The sequence below is a fragment of the Bos indicus x Bos taurus genome, chromosome 27, assembly GCF_003369695.1.
Source record: "Bos indicus x Bos taurus breed Angus x Brahman F1 hybrid chromosome 27, Bos_hybrid_MaternalHap_v2.0, whole genome shotgun sequence".
Taxonomy (NCBI): domain Eukaryota; kingdom Metazoa; phylum Chordata; class Mammalia; order Artiodactyla; family Bovidae; genus Bos; species Bos indicus x Bos taurus.
This window is the reverse complement of record NC_040102.1, coordinates 14,747,278-14,764,247: the sequence shown is the minus strand read 5'-3', so window position 1 is coordinate 14,764,247 and position 16,970 is coordinate 14,747,278. Positions and strand designations below refer to the sequence as shown.

Below are 16,970 nucleotides of genomic sequence, written 5' to 3'. Positions count from 1 at the left end.
TTTAAAGGTTTTGTTGACTGTGCTTCTTCCTTCTTTTAAGTAAAATACATTTACTTTATTGGTAAATGGTATGTTCTTGATCAAGAGGCTACTTCAACTGACTGATAAGGTTGAGTGAACTCTGTAGATTGTGTTGGCTGTACTTCTATAACCAAATTTAAAATTAAACTTCAGTTACAGGCTGCAAACTTTGTCTTGAAATATACATTCTCTGTGATATGTACATTTAGTTCTTTTATAGCATGAGGTCAGAGTGCTGCACATGTTTTGCATAATAACGGCATTTGGTGTTCCAAATTAGTCACTGTTTTCAAGAAGATAAACTGTCTCTGTAATGAATTCTTATTTGCAGATTGCTTCAATCCTTGGATCTCTTCATTGAACAGACTCCCAATAACTGGACATTTGAGGTCAGCCTCTTGCAGTCAGGAAAGAGCTTGGGTCAAACCAAGACCAAACTTCTCTGCCTGCATAAACATAGGTCTAGTAAATATCTTCCTTGGTGAGCTGGGCCACTTCTGGTTCCACCTGACCCAATTAAGGCAGATGCATCGTTAACATTAGTTAAAATTTCTCAAGGAGGGAGACTGGAGACTTCTTTCTGGAACCCAGTAGCGAGGCCCTGGTTTGAAAACAGATACTGGGACTTCCCTGGTGGTCCAGGGGTTAAGACTGTGCCTTCCAATGCAGGGGGTGTGGGTTCGATCCCAGGGAGCTAGGATCCTACCTGCCTTGTGGCTGGAAAAAGCCAAAACATAAAAAACAGAAACTGTATTGTAACAAATTCATTAAAAGACTTTAAAAATGCTCCACATGAAAAAAGTCTTAAAAAAGAAAGAGGTACTTTTTGTGACTTGGCAACTAGTAGTCTTACTGGTGGCTGTTGGTGCAAAGATCCGTCTCACTCACACCCCCTTATGAAGCTGGGGGTTCATTGAAAGGATTCTGTGGACTAGAAATGGAGCTGGCAAGGACCCAAGGCCAAAGTGGGACTGGCTCCACCCCTTCCGTTCTGTCTTTCTAACAATACTCCACATAGACTCGGCCACACCATGCCCTGTAGACTAAGGGCAAAGTATATATCTTCACCTGATACATTAAGAGTTTTCTCCCAAAGCATATGTCATTATTCTCTTCTGGAATTCAAAAAGCTCTGAAAGTGTGAAGATTTTGATAACTTGAGGAAAATCCTGATCTTATCTGAACTCACCTTGGCATACGCTCACCTTGATCTAATGGGAGGCTATTTGTGGTCTTTTCTTTAATCCCACTTAGTGTGAACGCACATTCATTTTTCTGTAGAAATACTGACAGATTTGATAATTGGGTGATGCCTCGGATGCTGCTGGAGTTTATATGATATATTTATTCTACATGTACCATGTTACCTTTTCAAATCAAAAAAACGCTCAACTCCCCAATGTACCTGGCCCCAAGGTTTCAAAGCGCCTGTGGACCATTACGAGCAGGAAAGAAATATATTACAGGCAAATAAACAATGAAAGGAGGTAGGGTGGGAAGAGAGGTGGAATAAATGAAGCTGAAATTTTAAAAAGCATTATTATGGGAGATGATACCTACTCTGGACTCATTATTTTGTTTACCTTTGTGATCTTTCATTCCTTTCCCTATTTGACATGCAACTTTCTCATCTCCAAAATGAACAGATTACCACTAGATTATGTCTGCAGTCTCTTTCATATTCACAGCTCGATAATTCTGTGATTGTAGTTGATTTTTTCAAAGCAGTTCTTCCCATCTGGCAGCAAACAAGAAGAGACAATTCTCTCTCTCCCTCTTTTTTTTTTTTTTTTGTAGCAATTCCTTATCAAGGTTTACATGCTACTGCCTTTTCCCTTCATATTTCACATATTTAATGTAAACTCCTGCGACTAACCATTTTTTCAGTTTTCTTGAAAAACATTGAGGAGTTTCTATTGGTTTAACGTGAGTTTTACATTCAGCTTTTATGTAATTATTAAATAATCCATTTTACTTTCCTCAGCCTACACGATGATTTCTGTTTATCCAGCAAAGACATAAAGAGAGAACCTTAGGTCATTTGTACAAGAGTGTTTGGGCCAGGGCTCAGAATTGCATACTCTTGACAGCCATGCTGAGATCACTTTCCTAGTTCTAGTCTGAAGATAAAGTTCCTTTGTTACCTTGGATCGTGGTTTGAATTAGTTAACTTCCCTCTTTTTTTTCTGATTTATATGATGAGGTGATTGCTTAAAGATGGCAATTCTCCTACGGTACTGATCTTGACAAATGGTTCTACTCCGTCATCGGAGGCAGAACCTTGGGAACTATCCAAGACCCCTTTCTCTTACCACCCACATGTTCAATTCATCACCAGGGCTGCTGATGATTTTTAAGTTATAATATGTTTCTGGCCTGCACAAAATCCAAGGGCATAATATAAATAGCACCCTTGTCCCAACCCTCATGGTTGTGAAATTGTAGCATTTTGTCCTACATGGGCCCTTGGTGTTTTTATTTTGTTTCTTAAATGAATAGAACATTACAAAGTTGAAACCCCCAGTGCACTTCTCTCTGGTCTCATTCTCTTCTGTCCTTTCCAGAGGAAACCTCAGCCCTGATTTTGATGTTTATTGTTTCCATGGTGTTGGTACTATTATACAGAATATTCTGCTGGATGTTTTTATGTTAATATTGTAGACGGTGTGTATTCATCTCCAACTGGTTTTTCTCACTCACTGTTATACTTGAGATCTTCAAGAACTAGACATCTACTTCTCATTCTACATCTATATCTTTTGGGGCTTCTGTGGTCGCTCAGACAGTAAAGAATCTGCCTGGCAAAGCAGGAGACCTGGGTTCGATCACTGGGTCAGGAAGATCCCTAGAGAAGGCCATGGCAACCCACTCCAGTATTGTTGCCTGGAAGTTCCATGGACAGAGGAGCCTGGTGGGCTATAGTCCATGAGATCGCAGAGAGTAGGACATGACTGAGCAGCTAACACTTTCAGTTCTTTTGATAGCTATATAGTGTTCTGTTCTTTGAATACTGATATCACTTATTCATACTCTTATTAACGGATTTTTAGATTATTTCTACTTTTTTGCCATTATTTCTACTTTTTTGCCATTACAGACACTGTAACAATAAATACCCATGTATCTATCTCCTTGTACAAGCTAATCCATGACAGCTTCTCTGGTGCACAGTGGAGTTAGCATAGCTTTTGTTATTTCCTTTGACAAACTTTTTTTTAATGGTCACAGTGTTATAAGCTTTCTGTCATCACTGGAACCACTAAAACATATTTTGATACACAAAAAAATCTTCTGCCTATTTCAGTAAGAAGATTTAGAAATTTTACCATGAGAAGATGCAGAATGACTCTAGATGGTCCATCATCAGGGTCACAGTAGGTACAGTCCTCCCATGGTGTCTGCAGGGGGTTGTTTCCAGGACTCTCCTGCATCCCCAGGCCAAAATCCATGGATGCTCAAGTCCTTTATACAAAATGCATAGTGCATGCATGCTCTCGCTTCAGCTGTGTCCAACTCTCTGTGATCCCATGGACTGTAGCCCAACAGGCTCCCCAATCCTTTGGGTTCTTCAGGCAAGAATCCTGGAATGGGTTGTTACGCCCTCCTCCAGTGGATCTTCCCAACTCAGGAATCAAATCTGTGTCTCTCTTATGTCTTCTGCCTTGGGCCCCATCCTTTTGTTTTATGAACACTTTCTCTCAGTTTCTGGTTCTTCTACTAATTTTCACATCCGTCAATGGATATTGCCTGCGACAGTTACTTCTGCAGTGTTCTAACAGCGATTTCCCCCTCTCAGTTTAATCAAGACAAGCTGAAGATATTTAGGGTTTATTATTATTTTTTTCTTTCACACAGACTTTGATTTTTCTTCCTAATTTCACAAAGTGAATGTGTTCTCCTACAATACAAAGTTGTAAAAGAGATCTGGGCTGGAATTGCAGTTCTGACTCTTTGGGTTATTTGACCTTAGGTGTCTCTGAACCTCGATTTCCTTTGCATTGTAGGGATATAAATACCTGCCTTACAAATGATCAGAAGATCTAAGTGAATTAGTGCATGTAAAGTTTTTTTGGGGGGGCTGCACTGGGTCTTCGTTGCAGGGGGTGGGCTTTCTCTAGTTGAGGCGCTTGGGGGCTTCTCTTGTTGCAGTTCTCAGGCTTCTCTTGTAAAGCATAGGTTTGCCCCGAGGCGTGTGGGATTTTAGCTCCCCAACCAGGGGTCGAACCCATGTCCCCTGCATTGGCATATTGGCATGTGGATTCTCAATCCCTGGACCACCAGGAAAGTCCGGCATGTAAAGTCCTTAATATCAAGAAAGGTGGATGTTATTATTCTTGCCTCCATCAGCACCCATGTCGTCTCCTCGTGGCTTCTGGATCCTGCTTTCTAACATGCAGATCTGAAGATGACATGACCTTGTTCAGCCCTGTCTGTTGCTGCCTGTCATTGTCAGCAGGGGTTCCCAAGCCTAGCTTTTGATCAAAATGATATGAGGGGCCACTCCTTCGAGGTCAGCCCACCCTCGTGTTTCAAGGGTGTACTATCTGCTGCCTGTTTAATAAAGTTCTGCTTGCTTGATCTGTAACTGAAAAAAAAAAAACAGGAGGCATCTTTAAAGTTCTATAGTAACCCAGTCTTACCGACTAGAATTGTGGTGGGATGGGTTCAGTCTCATCTGCAATCTGGAGCAGTGAGGCCAGGGTCCACCATGGGAGACAGGATTCTGCAGCCCCACCTGAGGCTGATTGTATCAAGAGAGAGCCCCTGATCCCCACCATGAAAGGCCCAAGCATGAGGTTAGGCCTCAGGCTTGCAGCTTTTGGGCATTCCACTTAGTGTCTGGGTGATCTTGCTCACTTAGCTACCTTGTATATACAGGGTGCGTTCTTGTGCACCTGCGCGCTCACTCAGTTGCGTCCAACTCTGCTCCTCTGTCCATGGGATTCTCCCGGCAAGAATCCTGGAGTGGATTCCTCCTCCAGGTGATCTTCCTAACACAGGGGATCTTCCCGAATGCAGGCATCTCCTGCTTGGGCAGGCGGACTCTTTACCACTGAGCCACCAGGGAAGCCTGAGTACATTCTTGAAGACCATTGAACTTAAAGCTTGCACAGATAAAACTGCTTTCCTAGTAGGAAGGCATAGAATGATTGTTGTATGAATTTTCTTGAATGCTGCTTTTTACTCTTTTTAAACAAATGTTTAATTCTGATACATTGCAGAGTGTTTTTCCTTTTGTTTTGATTCAGTACAGATATATATTGTGAAAAGATGGTCACAATAAGGTTAGTTGACACCTCTATTGCATCATAGGCAGAGAACAGAGGTTGAGTGACAGCCATTCTAGAATTGATTAAGGTCAGACTACCTCCAGTTCCTAGGAAGCTTTGACCAGAACCTTGCAAGCTTCACCAGGATCCGAGCAATGTTATAATGATAATAATAGTCTTTGTCAAGTGCTTGCTATGGGCCACGCACATTTTATAAGCCTTTATATTGAATTTTCTGCCAAATGAAAGACCCACAGATGCCTGGTATCTGGACTTAGTGCTTTGTCTCCCGACCCACCTGTGCTTGCTGCCCTGTATTGACCTCCAGGCCAGCCTCCCAGGCCCTCCTCTGCCTGGTCCTTCTTGGCATGAAGCCTCATGGTTGTCCCTAGCTGTGCTTGTCCATCTCGAACTCTCGCCCACCAAGTCTTTCTCATTGCTGCCCTTCTAGAGCAGTGCTGTCTCAGACCAGTGTGCCAGTGATGACCCCCGACTATCTTGTCCAACTCTGGAACTTTCTGACTCTATGATTCTGCTGAGAGGTATCTCCTCCTACAGGAGATACCTGTATTATGTTGTGTTATGTTTGAACACACGCACCTTGAAATATAAAGTAAGTTCTGTACATAGATGGATAATAAAACAATTGACACGTAGACAGATAATTTGTTGTTAAACGCTCTGGAGATGGGGGCACTGCTGAAAAGTTCACAGGTATCTCCAACCGAAGTTTACTGTCTCCTGTTGATACCCTGAGTTAAGAGGGTCACGTTACTAAATTCTGAGGAATTCACTGTGAGAGTTTAAATTGGGCAGAGATGAGGGATAACAGCAAATTAAGAGATCACCCTTTTCCTTGACTCCTGCCTTTAGTTAGCCCAACTGAGAAGTTGAGTTGACTTCTGTCATCTGAAATTCTACCTTTCTGTGGGTGCTTCTATTTCTGGAATATTCACCCCAAAATAATACGGTTTGTTGACTAAAAATGATGGACAATGTGAGAGTTGCTAGTTAAGTTTTATTTGGGGCAAATTGAGGACTGTAGCCCAGGAGAAACTAGCTCAGATAGCCCTAAGAGGCTGCTCCAAAGAGGTAGTGGGGAAGGACAGTGTATATGTGATTTTGGTAAAGGGATAACACGTGCAGTCAAGCATATATATATATATATATGTGTGTGTGTGTGTGTGTGTGTGTGTGTGTCTGTGTGTTTGGTAGAAAGTTGCTGCTGGTCTCCTGAAGCTTCTGCTAGTCACAAGAGTCAGTCACCATGCAAACCCCAGGGTCCACTTTCCTATCCATCCAGGTGGAAGCCAAGGCCATAAATTAGTACCACAAATCCACTGAGTCCCATTTGGTGCAAACTAGAGTCGGACACGACTGAGTGCCTTCACTTTCACTTTTCACTTTCCTGCATTGGAGAAGGAAATGGCAACCCACTCCAGTGTTCTTGCCTGGAGAATCCCAGGGACGGGGGAGCCTGGTGGGCTGCCGTCTATGGGGTCACACAGAGTCGGACACGACTGAAGCGACTTAGCAGCAGCAGTGACTCTCTGGTCATCTGACCCAGTCAGTTCCAAACCGATCACTGTCTCTAAGGGTAATAATATGTAGGCGTTGTTCATAAGGCACCCAGCCTAGATTCCCAGCGTTATTAGGCTGATTATCCTTAGTGTGATTTAATTGTTCCCAACATTGAGGAGCTTTTAAACTTGAATGACCAAAGCCTGTTGTTAACTGTCTAAGCCCATCTCATAATATGGGGGATTTCCTTTTAATAGACGAAAGGTCACAGTTATTGATTGAGACTTGGCTTGATGTTTTGATTGAGCCTTCTGAGCTGAAAAGAGACTTTAAATCTATGACCAGGGTGAGAGCAGGTATTATCAATTGGCTGGGTAAGAGGATCCCATCTATGAGGTTGGTGCAAGTGTAACTGCAGTTTTGCATTGTTGAACTTTGCCATTTGATCTTGGAAATACATTCTTAAATAAATATGGTTATGCTATATTAATAGCAATCATGAGTAGCCTGGATAGGATTAAACTTTCTTCTGAAATAAATTTTCTAAGGGCTGTCAAATCAGAGCTTTGGAGGGGGGATATCCACCATGTAACCCAGAAGTACTAGAGGTAATTGACCACAAACCCAACAATTTGGGTTGATTTATAAAATTAGCATAGAATCACATCCATGATATGAAAACATTGGATTCATATGCAAAGGTCCAAGAGGTCATGGAAAATTATACATGACCATAGGAGTCAGGTCCAGCATCTGGGGTAAGCTGTCTACTTCTGATGTCGTCGTCTTCTCGTCCTGGTGTGAGTGTAGTTCCTCCTTTTTTTGAGGGTCCTTTTAAGGTGAGTTTGAGGTCAGCATTCCTCTCTATAGACCAGTCCAGTGTAGCAGCCCTTTTTAGTGGGAAATATGGGTCCAAGAGTCAATTTCCTTTAATTTCGCTGCATATGAGCTAGTTAAGAACACCTGATTGGGGGCCTTTCCATCTGGGTTGTAGTGAGTCCTTTAAATGATGTATCTTCCAACATACCCCGATGGCTCAGATGAGAAAGAATCCGCCTGCAGTGCAGGAGACCTGGGTCCGATCCCTGGGTCGGGAAGATCCCTTGGAGAAGGGAATGGCTACCCACTCCAGTATTCTTACCTGGAAGAACCATGGGCTGAGAAGCCAGGGACCCCATGGATTGTAGCCCACCGTGGTGAGCACACACACCACACCCCCCCACAACCCCCAGGTGAAATAACTTGGGTCCTAGAGGTGGCATCCTGGGTTCCTGGGGATGCTCCCTTCTCCCGTGTGGCTGATCCATCTCCAGTTACCCCATCTTTGTCCATCCACCTCTAACCCTTCAGACTCTGTTCCCGTCACAGGGAGGCAGAGCCAGATGGGCCTAGCCGGGTCAGCAGAGGCCAGGGATTCTTGGAAGGCTCAGAACATTCCCTTCCTGGGAGGGAGCAGAGGGTTTGAGCTACTGCAAGGGGCCACAGGCAAGTGCCTAATACCCCATGCCTTCCCAGGCGGGAGAGAGCCCTGGGAGGGCAGCACATGTCGTCTGGCCCTGAGGGGCAGGTGAGCCCTGGACCTGGAGTACCTCTGGACCTGTCTCTATCCCCACCTCACTGCTCCAGGGTTCACCTGCAGCAGGAATGAGAGGTCTCTGTGGTTGGGAAGATCACGGGATGAAAAGACGGGGCAGGGACCCAGGCTTAGCTGCCTTGAGGATTCAGTTGCCAAGGAGCCTGAGGGCTGCACCTCCAGTGTGGGGATGGAGCAGGCCAGGGGCCAGGGCGGTGGGGTTCCAGGCTGGCTCTGCCTCCATTGCTCTTGGCCCCAGATCACCGGGGATGGAGGGAGCTGGTCCCAGTGAGTGCTGTCCGCACTATGTCCCCAGAGACCTGGGGCCTGTGGCTGATAGCAAGGTCAGTGGGCAGGGCCCTGGTCCCTCTCCCCATATTAAAAAAACAAGAACTCAGGATCCTCAGCCACTAAGGGAGGTCCTAGAACCAAAAGAGACTTCCCCAAATTTGTCTGCACTCCCTGAGGAGGGGGATGGGCTCGAGGGGCTGCTGCTGGTACCAAGGTTCAGGTTTCTCGTAGAGTTCAGGGGAAGGAGAGAAGTCCTCTCTGGGGCTCCTCGCTGGTCGCCATAACTGTCGACTAAAAAAGATGCTCACTGTGAACGTTGTGAGTTAAGTTTTATTTGGGGTTAAATGAGGACTACAGCCTGGAGACAGTGCCTCTGATAGCTCTTGGAAACTGCTCCAAAGAGGTCGGGGGGACGGACAGTGTATATGTGATTCTGGCAAAGGCGGAGTACATGCCATCAAGCACATATTTTTTGGTTTTTTTTTCTGGTAGAGTTTCTTCTGTTCTTGTGGCGCTTCTGCTAGTCACGAGATACAGTAACTAGCAGATGGATTTTAGTGCTTTTCTGGATATGAGCAAACAACGGGATATGAGGGAAAACCAGCTCCTGAAAATATCTGACCACCATCCGAAGACCTTCCGTGTCAGTTTCCTGGTGTACAGAGTGCCTCATTCCTGACCTCCACCCTAGACTCCTTGGTGGGGGGTGGGGAGGGTGTCAGAGGTCAGCCGCTGCAGCATCACGTGACTTCACCATTGTAGAGGTACAATAGATGGCAAGCACCCATGGCAAGTGCCCCTTTGTGGTTGACGGGTTGCACTCTCTCTCTCTCCCCTGGTATTGATTCCGGGTGGTTTGGGAACCTGACTTCTCTGAAGGAGTCCATCTCCAGACTTGCTAGTAAAGGGTGAGCCTAGACGTTTTTTTAAAAGGGGGTGCTGTACCTTTAAATTCTGAAAGTGAACTTGGCTCAGGAAGGCCACTAGTCAAGGTCCAGCCCCTAGAAGAGAGAATAGCTGCAGACTCTGCATCCTCGGCTGGGGCAGGCTGGGGCAGGCTCCTGGCGGCATGGCAGGGAAGCTGGGGGTCCTCCTGCTGGCCCTCGTGCTCAGCCTGGCACAGCCAGCCTCGGCCCGCCGGAAACTCCTGGTGTTTCTGCTGGACGGCTTCCGAGCAGACTACATCAGCGATGAGGCCCTGGAGTCCTTGCCTGGGTTCAAAGAGATTGTGAGCAGAGGGGTCAAAGTGGATTACTTGACCCCGGACTTTCCTACTCTCTCTTATCCCAATTACTACAGCCTCATGACCGGTGAGTACCCTGTCTTCCTCTGGGTGCAGAGGGCAGGCTGGAATCCATCAGGAACAGTGAGCTCCTGGCATTAGAATCGTGTTTAAAGATTCAGTCTGCCTTCATCTTTGGGGACCCCAGGGATAGGCAAGAAGTGTGTGTTCTCAGCTGAGATTCCTTTTTTTGTGAGTGCATGAATGTGTTATTTTCTTAAAGTTATTCCCTAGGACCTGTTTTGGCTTCGCAGTGTGGAGAACAGAGGACTCTATAATTAGATGATGGTTAAAGTGGTTATTTGTTTTGCAAATTAAAAATTCTAGCCAACTCCGTATTTTCTAAGTTGAAATTTAAAAAGCCAACAGGTCTTCATTTGGATCAAATTCCTTGTGTCCCTTTTACTCGGCAGTCATCTGTCATCCTGGAACTGTTTTGGCTTGTTGGGCTATGAAAGTTACACGTGGGATTCCTGCATGACTTGGATGGAGGGAGTATTCAGATCATATCCTAAAGTATTACTTAGCAACACTACTTGCTCCTTCTTTTGCCTTTTTGGGCCAGGTAAAATGACACGGAGAAGAAAAAATTGACGCATAGTTCAGATTCCTGTTTTTAACTTCTAGCATCTGTTAAGAAAACAAAACCCAAATCCCCAGCTCACCCAAACTGGGCCAGTGTTTGGGAAAGCTGACTTTTGCCTAAAGATGACCTTCACTTGGGATTGCAGACACGCCGAATGTGATTCCACGAACTTGATCCTCTATCTGTGTCATACAATGTACATCCTGATGGCACAGTGGGATTCCTAGCTTCCAGTTTGTTTACCAGTTAACCATCGTAAGGGCCAGCAAAAGGCACTCAGAAAGAATTTAGTGAACTGTCCAAGGACGCTGTTGAGAATGCATTGTTATTGATGATGCTTATGTAGGATTTAGCTCTGTGCTCTGAGCATAGGGAAAAACTCCATGAATTATGTTAACAGGAAGGGAATGAGAACTTTGGTATCTCATTATGGATCTTCACAGAACAGCAAAGCCCCAGGATTCTGGAAAGACAAATTGCTGTGTCTGACTTCATACATGGAAACCGAATGCATGTGTGCATAAAAATGTTATAAAATGAAGCAGGGGAGAGAGTTTGGGAATTAGAAATAAGGGCATGGAGAGGAAAGAAAATCCAGACTGCACACAGCATGGAAATTATTTGCCCATTTTAAAACGTCTCCCTCCAACAGACAAATGATCAGCATCTCTAAGATCTTCTGGTCCTCACTTGGCATGGCTCTCCCCTTGCAGAGAAGGAAGCCGCTTGCTGGCTGCTGGGCCACACATAGATGCTATTGTGTGTCACAGCCCGGCTTCCACTCCGTCCGTCTGGGGTTTTCACACCCGCAGACCACCCCCCACACCAGTTGTCTTTCAGAGCCTTGCCGGGAGACTCAATTCACAAATTGCCATGTGAGCTTTTCTCAGTCTCAGTAAAAGATGAACAAAATCCAATCTGAGCAAGCCAGACTCCAGGGAGCAAAAAGGGACCATTACAGTCTCCGTGGAGAAGCCAAGCCAGTGACACGACCCTTTGTTCGTCAGACCCCCCCCGTTCCTGATATCCCCACAAGGACTAATTGGCACAAAGTCTTAGTCACGCAGACACTTTCTTGTCAGGCTGTGGGTGTAGTCTAGTCTCTGGTCTAGTCGTGACAGAAGGGCTCTTTTCATGGGGGAACAGTGCAGATCCCAGGAACGTTTGACAGAGATCTTCTTTACTTTCAAACTTGCAGGCCTCAAAGTTGCAGCACTGGGGCTCAGTTGTTGCCGCTCCCAGGCTCCAGAGCACAGGCTCAGCAGTTGTGGCGCACAGGTTCAGTTGCCCCTGGCATGTGGGATCTTCCCGGACCAGGGATTGAACCCGTGTCTCCTGCATTGGCAGGCAGATTCTTTACCACTGAGCCACCAAGGAAGCCCCCGCCTCATTTTTTACTTTATGGAGGCAATATTACGTATAGGCTCTGTCCCGCAGCATATGTTCATGTGCAGATGTCCTTGGGTGTGGCTTGTCTTTTACACACTGAGTGGACGTAAGGCTTGGAGCAGGACTGTGGGCTGGGCAGTGCCCGGCCGTGAGGCTGCTGTCATGTCCGCTGCCCTGGAACTGACTCAGGGTGAAATCTAGACTATTTCCCCCAATGTCCGTGCTTATTTTCCCACCTGATATTGAAAAATTCCTCTTTTTCATATATATATATATAAGGAAGGATATATCTGTTGGGAAGTGCACTTAGGGTTTGAGCGTTTGAGCGTTTCATGAACCAGCAAAAGAATCACGCTAGATCCCTTTGGTACCAAAATACACACTGTCTTAAGGTTCCTCAGAATTCCTAAGACGGACTGTGATCTCACTTCCTTACGTGAATTATTGCCCATAAGACATAAAGCCCTCGGTGTTCTCTTTGCGTAATGAGGAATAATGGGTTACTGGAAAGAACTTGGCCTTGAAGCTGGGAGAGAAGCTGCTTGAAGCTGCGGTGGGAGTCCTCTCAGGGTCGGGAAGACTTCAGGCACAAGTCGTCACAGTGCCCTGAACCTCAGTTTCCTTAGTTTCTGGGTCCTGATCAGGCCAGAATCTCAGCTGCTGCCAGCAGCAGGCATGAAATGAGAAAAGGTTAGGACGGGCACCTCTTGGGAGGCCTGTGTGGCTGCGTGTGTCATGTGCTCAGTCATTTCTGCCTATTTGTGATCCCATGGACTGTAGCCCTCCAGGCTCCTCTGTCCATGGGATTCTCCAGGCAAGAATATTGGAGTAGGTTGCCATTTCCTCCCCCAGGGGATCTTCCTGACCCAGGGATCGAACCTGAGTCTCTTGCATCTCCTGCATTGGCAGGACTCCTTACCACTAGCACCACCGGGGAAGCCCAAAATGTATTTGCAGCAGGACAAATATGGCTTCCCTGGTGGCTCAGCAGTGGAATGGCCAGCCAGTGCAGGAGATAGAAGAGACTCAGGCTCAGTCCCTGGGTTGGGAAGATCCCCTGGGGGAGGAAATGGCAACCTACTCCAGGATTATTGCCTGGAGAATCCCATGGACAGAGGACCCTGGTGGACTACAGTGGGGTCACATAGGGTCACAAGGAGTCAGACACGACTGACTGAACTACCGAGTAAAGAGCTGGGAGACTGCGTGCTTCCCTCCAGACACCTGAGGGCATCAGTGGCAGGGCTGAGATCACAGGGCAGGCTTCAGAGGCGCAGATGTCACACAGGAACCAGCACGGCGCTGACTCCAGTCCTGGCATGTCCCGAAGGTGGTGCGTGAGACCTGGGATCCACAGACAGAGGTCTCCTTATGACCAGTCCAGGAGGCAGCCAGAGCCTGGACAGAGGCACTTGATTAATCATCTACTGGAATCAAGGCAAAACCAAGAAATTTAACTACTTAGAATTAATATCTGTGCTGGTACAGTTCTGACCGCCCTCCTAGAAATGCCACCTGAAGCAAATTCTTCCCAGACTGCAAGGCCCCACATTCTGGAGTGAGGGATTATGGGATAAGGTAAGCTTTCCCTTGCTTTCAAGAAAATAGCTGATTTAAATTAAAACCAGCTGTCACTTGGGCCAAAGGAAATCAATGCAGATAGTACTTGAGAAATCAAGTTTTGAAAAAAGCCCACATCCTCAAACTTCTGCAGAATTCAAGGCTTCACCTGGGGGGTCTCTGTGAGCCTCCAGCACAAGCAGCGTGGACTTGGCCTCCAGCCTCCCTGGCCTCCCCTCCCCTGGGTCTATTTTACACATGCTAGAGTATACATTGGGCTTTCCAGGAGGCACATTGGTAAAGAATCTGCCTGCCAATGCAGGAGACACAGGAGATGTACATTCAATCTCTGTGTTGGGAAGACCCCCTGGAGAAGGAAATGGCACCCCACTCCAGTATTCTTGCCTGGAGAATCCCATGGACAGAGGAGCCTGGTGGGCTACAGTTCGTGGGGTCACAAGGAGTCAGACATGACTGAGCACACATGCAATTGCCTATGTGTCAATGCTTCCTCCCCCTCTGTGTCCACATGTCCCTTCTCTGAATCTGTGCTTCTATTCTTGCCCTGCAAATAGGTAAATCTGTACCATTTTTCTGGCTTCCATATATATTCATGTGTGTTAATACAGGATATTTGATTTTCTCTTTCTGACTTACTTCACTTTGTGGGACAGACTCTAGGTCCATTCGCGTCACTACAGTCTTGTTTATTTTTGTGGCTGAGTAATATTGCATTGTATATATATGTACTACATCTTCTTTATCCATTCTTCTATTGATGGATGTTGATGCTTTCATGTCCTGGTTATAACACTAGTTACAATAGTAACTAATGCTGCAATGATGTGCCTTGAGCATCTATTCTTTACAATGGGCTGTAAGTGAAAAGTTGAATTTGAGGCATGCCCTTGGAGCAGAACTTGCTGAGTATGAGTGAATATGGAAGAGCTAAGAGGAAGAGAACCTGAGTCAATTCCAAGGCTACAAGAAGTTCAGAAGTCTCGGGCTCCTATGGGCAGAGATGGGAAAGCGTGGATAGCTGTCTATTTGATGAAGTCAATTTTCATCAGACTAGATTTCAGGTTGGATTAGGATATTCACCTGGACTTGGCCCTTGAGGGGATCAAAGACAGTAGAGTGAAGGAGGGTTCCAGAAACTGTAGAAAAATGAAAGGAGTCCAAGAGAGAAATTGCTCCTGTGGGTCCCAGTGGACCCCGTACATGGACTTGTCTTTCTACTTGCCCCACAGCTGGTAGAGGATACTTCTCACAGACACACAGTTAAATCTGTCTTCTCAACTGCATGAACTTTTGTCTGAATTTTGTCACTTACTTCCCGTTTCCACTTTCACGTTTCCACTTAAAACTACAGTGTGTGTAGTGAATGCTGAGGAGTGGGTGTGCGAGGTGTCTGGGTGGCCGAATCGGTTAGGAGCACTCAGAGGCTCAAACCTGGAGGAAAAAAGCGCATTCCCAGAATTTACAAAAGTAATCTCTCTTGGCGCGTCATTATTTCAGCTCCCACCACCAGACCTGTCTACGCTGAAGTGCCACTTTTCGAAAAGCCTGTTTCTCTTGGCATCCACGGTGAGGCCAGGGCGCTCTTGTTACAGGGGTTCATCTGGCTTCAAGAAACACATTCCCAGCAGGAGGGGCTGGCGAGGGTGGTGGCAGAGCTTGAAGGCGTGCTGAAAGCCTTTGATTCTGAGCTCAGCAAACCCTCCTTCAGGAGGTTCCCCACACGGAGCCAGGCAGTCTCCACCGCAGGTGGGTCTCCCGTCTCACTCTCCTCTCCCCGCTGCTGACCGATGGGACCTCAGGCTGCTGCCTAGGCTGCTCCATTAAGACTGCTTTGCCATAGACGGGTTAAAGAACACTTCAAATGGATTCAGAGGGAGCCTGAGTCAGCAGGTCAATGTTTATTTCAGAGACACTTTCGACAACACCTACTCGGGTTTCAGAGTCCCCATCCCTGAATAAGGCCATTGTGTCCATGGTCTCCCAGGCGGGGACCCCGGGGCAGGTCTGGGGTTCCTCTGGGTCCTGTGTTGGATCTGGTGCTTGATCGTGACCTCCTCCTGTCTTTGGCCCTTTCCCTACGAGGAGAAGGGGCTTGAGAGCTGGGTCACGGAGTCATGCAGGGTACACGCACCTGGATGAGAGGTGCCCAGGCTGAAATCGCAGACAGGCTTGTGTGAGGGGCTCTGCCCATCCTTCCCGCCCCGAGGAAGTGATTCCCCCTGGGTGCCTGCCTGTAAGATGGGGCGCTCCTGCAGTGCCAGGACAAGTGGGACCTAGAGCAGAGCGTCCCAGCCAAAAGGACGGCCTCCCTCAGATGCAGGGGGCTGGAAGCTGAGCCATCGTTTCCGGTCCTTCCTGCCTCTTCATCCATGCTTGCCACTTGGCTGGTGCCCTTCAGCACTCCACTCTGTCCTGGTGGGGCTTACCTGCTGGACGGCTTTTGCTTCCTCCCTCAGCCTCTCGAACATCTGCTGAGATGTGTAAGTTGAAGTAGAGATGGGATCCAAAGAAGCCTTCTGTGTAGATTTCATCAAGATCTGGTCAAAGGGGAGGTGGAAGCCTCTAGAAGGTTGTGTGTGGTGGGGGTGGAGATGGGGGTGTTTGGGGCTCAGCTCAGCTGTCCTCCCCACTTCCCCGGGCCTGGATGATCCTAGGAGGATGGCTGCTCTTCGTCACGAGCCTCAAATAACCTCCCTGAGTTCTGATGGAACAGATAAGAAGGAAAATCATGTTCCAGAGAGTTCACTCTCAGACTGTGTCAACAGCTGCTGAAAGCTAAAATAATCCAATGAAAACAAAAATGCCTCTTTTATTTATCCGATTCTCAACCACCTGTTGGACTTTTGAACCCACCAGCCAGCTGCGTGGTGATTCACGCCTCGGGAGATTCCATCAGTGGACACAGACTGGTTCCTACCCTTCAAATGCAGGGATCACTGGGGTTTGGTCAGCCAGTCGTGAAACCCTTTTGGGGATGGAACTCTGGAGAGTGACCTCTTTACCTCCCCGTTTTGGTTGAAGGCCTCTCCTAGAATGTCCTGTCTTTCCCTTGGCTGATACACTTCTTACTTCTGGAAGGGCTCTACTCCCATCCTCCCTGCAACCCCCCAGCCTCAACCCCAGCCCGGCCGCAGCTGCCTTCCAACCCATCTTTCTTTTTCAGGCCAAAGTAAGATGCCCCCCACCCCCCATACGGCCTTGACCCACAGATGGTCACATTTCAGAGCTGGGTAGTGCTTTGAGAGCCCATTTTCATTCATTTGCTGATTCCTGGACCACCTACTGTCCGAACCACTGAATCTGGTAATTATTACAGCAACATGTAACTTTGACATAAATTCATAATGTATGTTCGTGTATGATCACTTCTTATGCAGGCTATGCGAACGTTTTCTAGGTGAGACTGCTCTTCCAAAGGGACGTGTCCTCTGTCTTGGATGAGCTTATAATGAAGCT

General features: G+C 46.8%; 1 protein-coding gene and 1 long non-coding RNA gene across 5 annotated transcripts in view; one reads left to right on the top strand and one right to left on the bottom strand.

The window, feature by feature from the left end:
* ENPP6 (ectonucleotide pyrophosphatase/phosphodiesterase 6) overlaps window positions 1-16,970 on the top strand; it is a 100,931-nt gene that overhangs the window by 10,790 nt on the left and 73,171 nt on the right. The window contains exon 1 of one of the 4 annotated variants that reach the window (XM_027529667.1): window positions 9,284-9,986. The exons of 1 other annotated variant lie outside the window; for it this stretch is intronic. In XM_027529667.1, coding sequence (XP_027385468.1) covers window positions 9,746-9,986 — 241 coding nt within the window. In that variant the 5' untranslated portion in view covers window positions 9,284-9,745. Of the gene's footprint in view, window positions 1-9,283; window positions 9,987-16,970 lie in introns of those variants that run through there. 2 more of the 4 variants (XM_027529664.1, XM_027529665.1) reach the window with 2 other exon arrangements.
* On the bottom strand, window positions 15,381-16,819 carry LOC113884767. Its single transcript, XR_003509014.1, has 2 exons — window positions 15,941-16,819; window positions 15,381-15,589 (listed from the first exon to the last, which is right to left on the bottom strand). It is a non-coding gene; the product is annotated as an uncharacterized LOC113884767 (long non-coding RNA).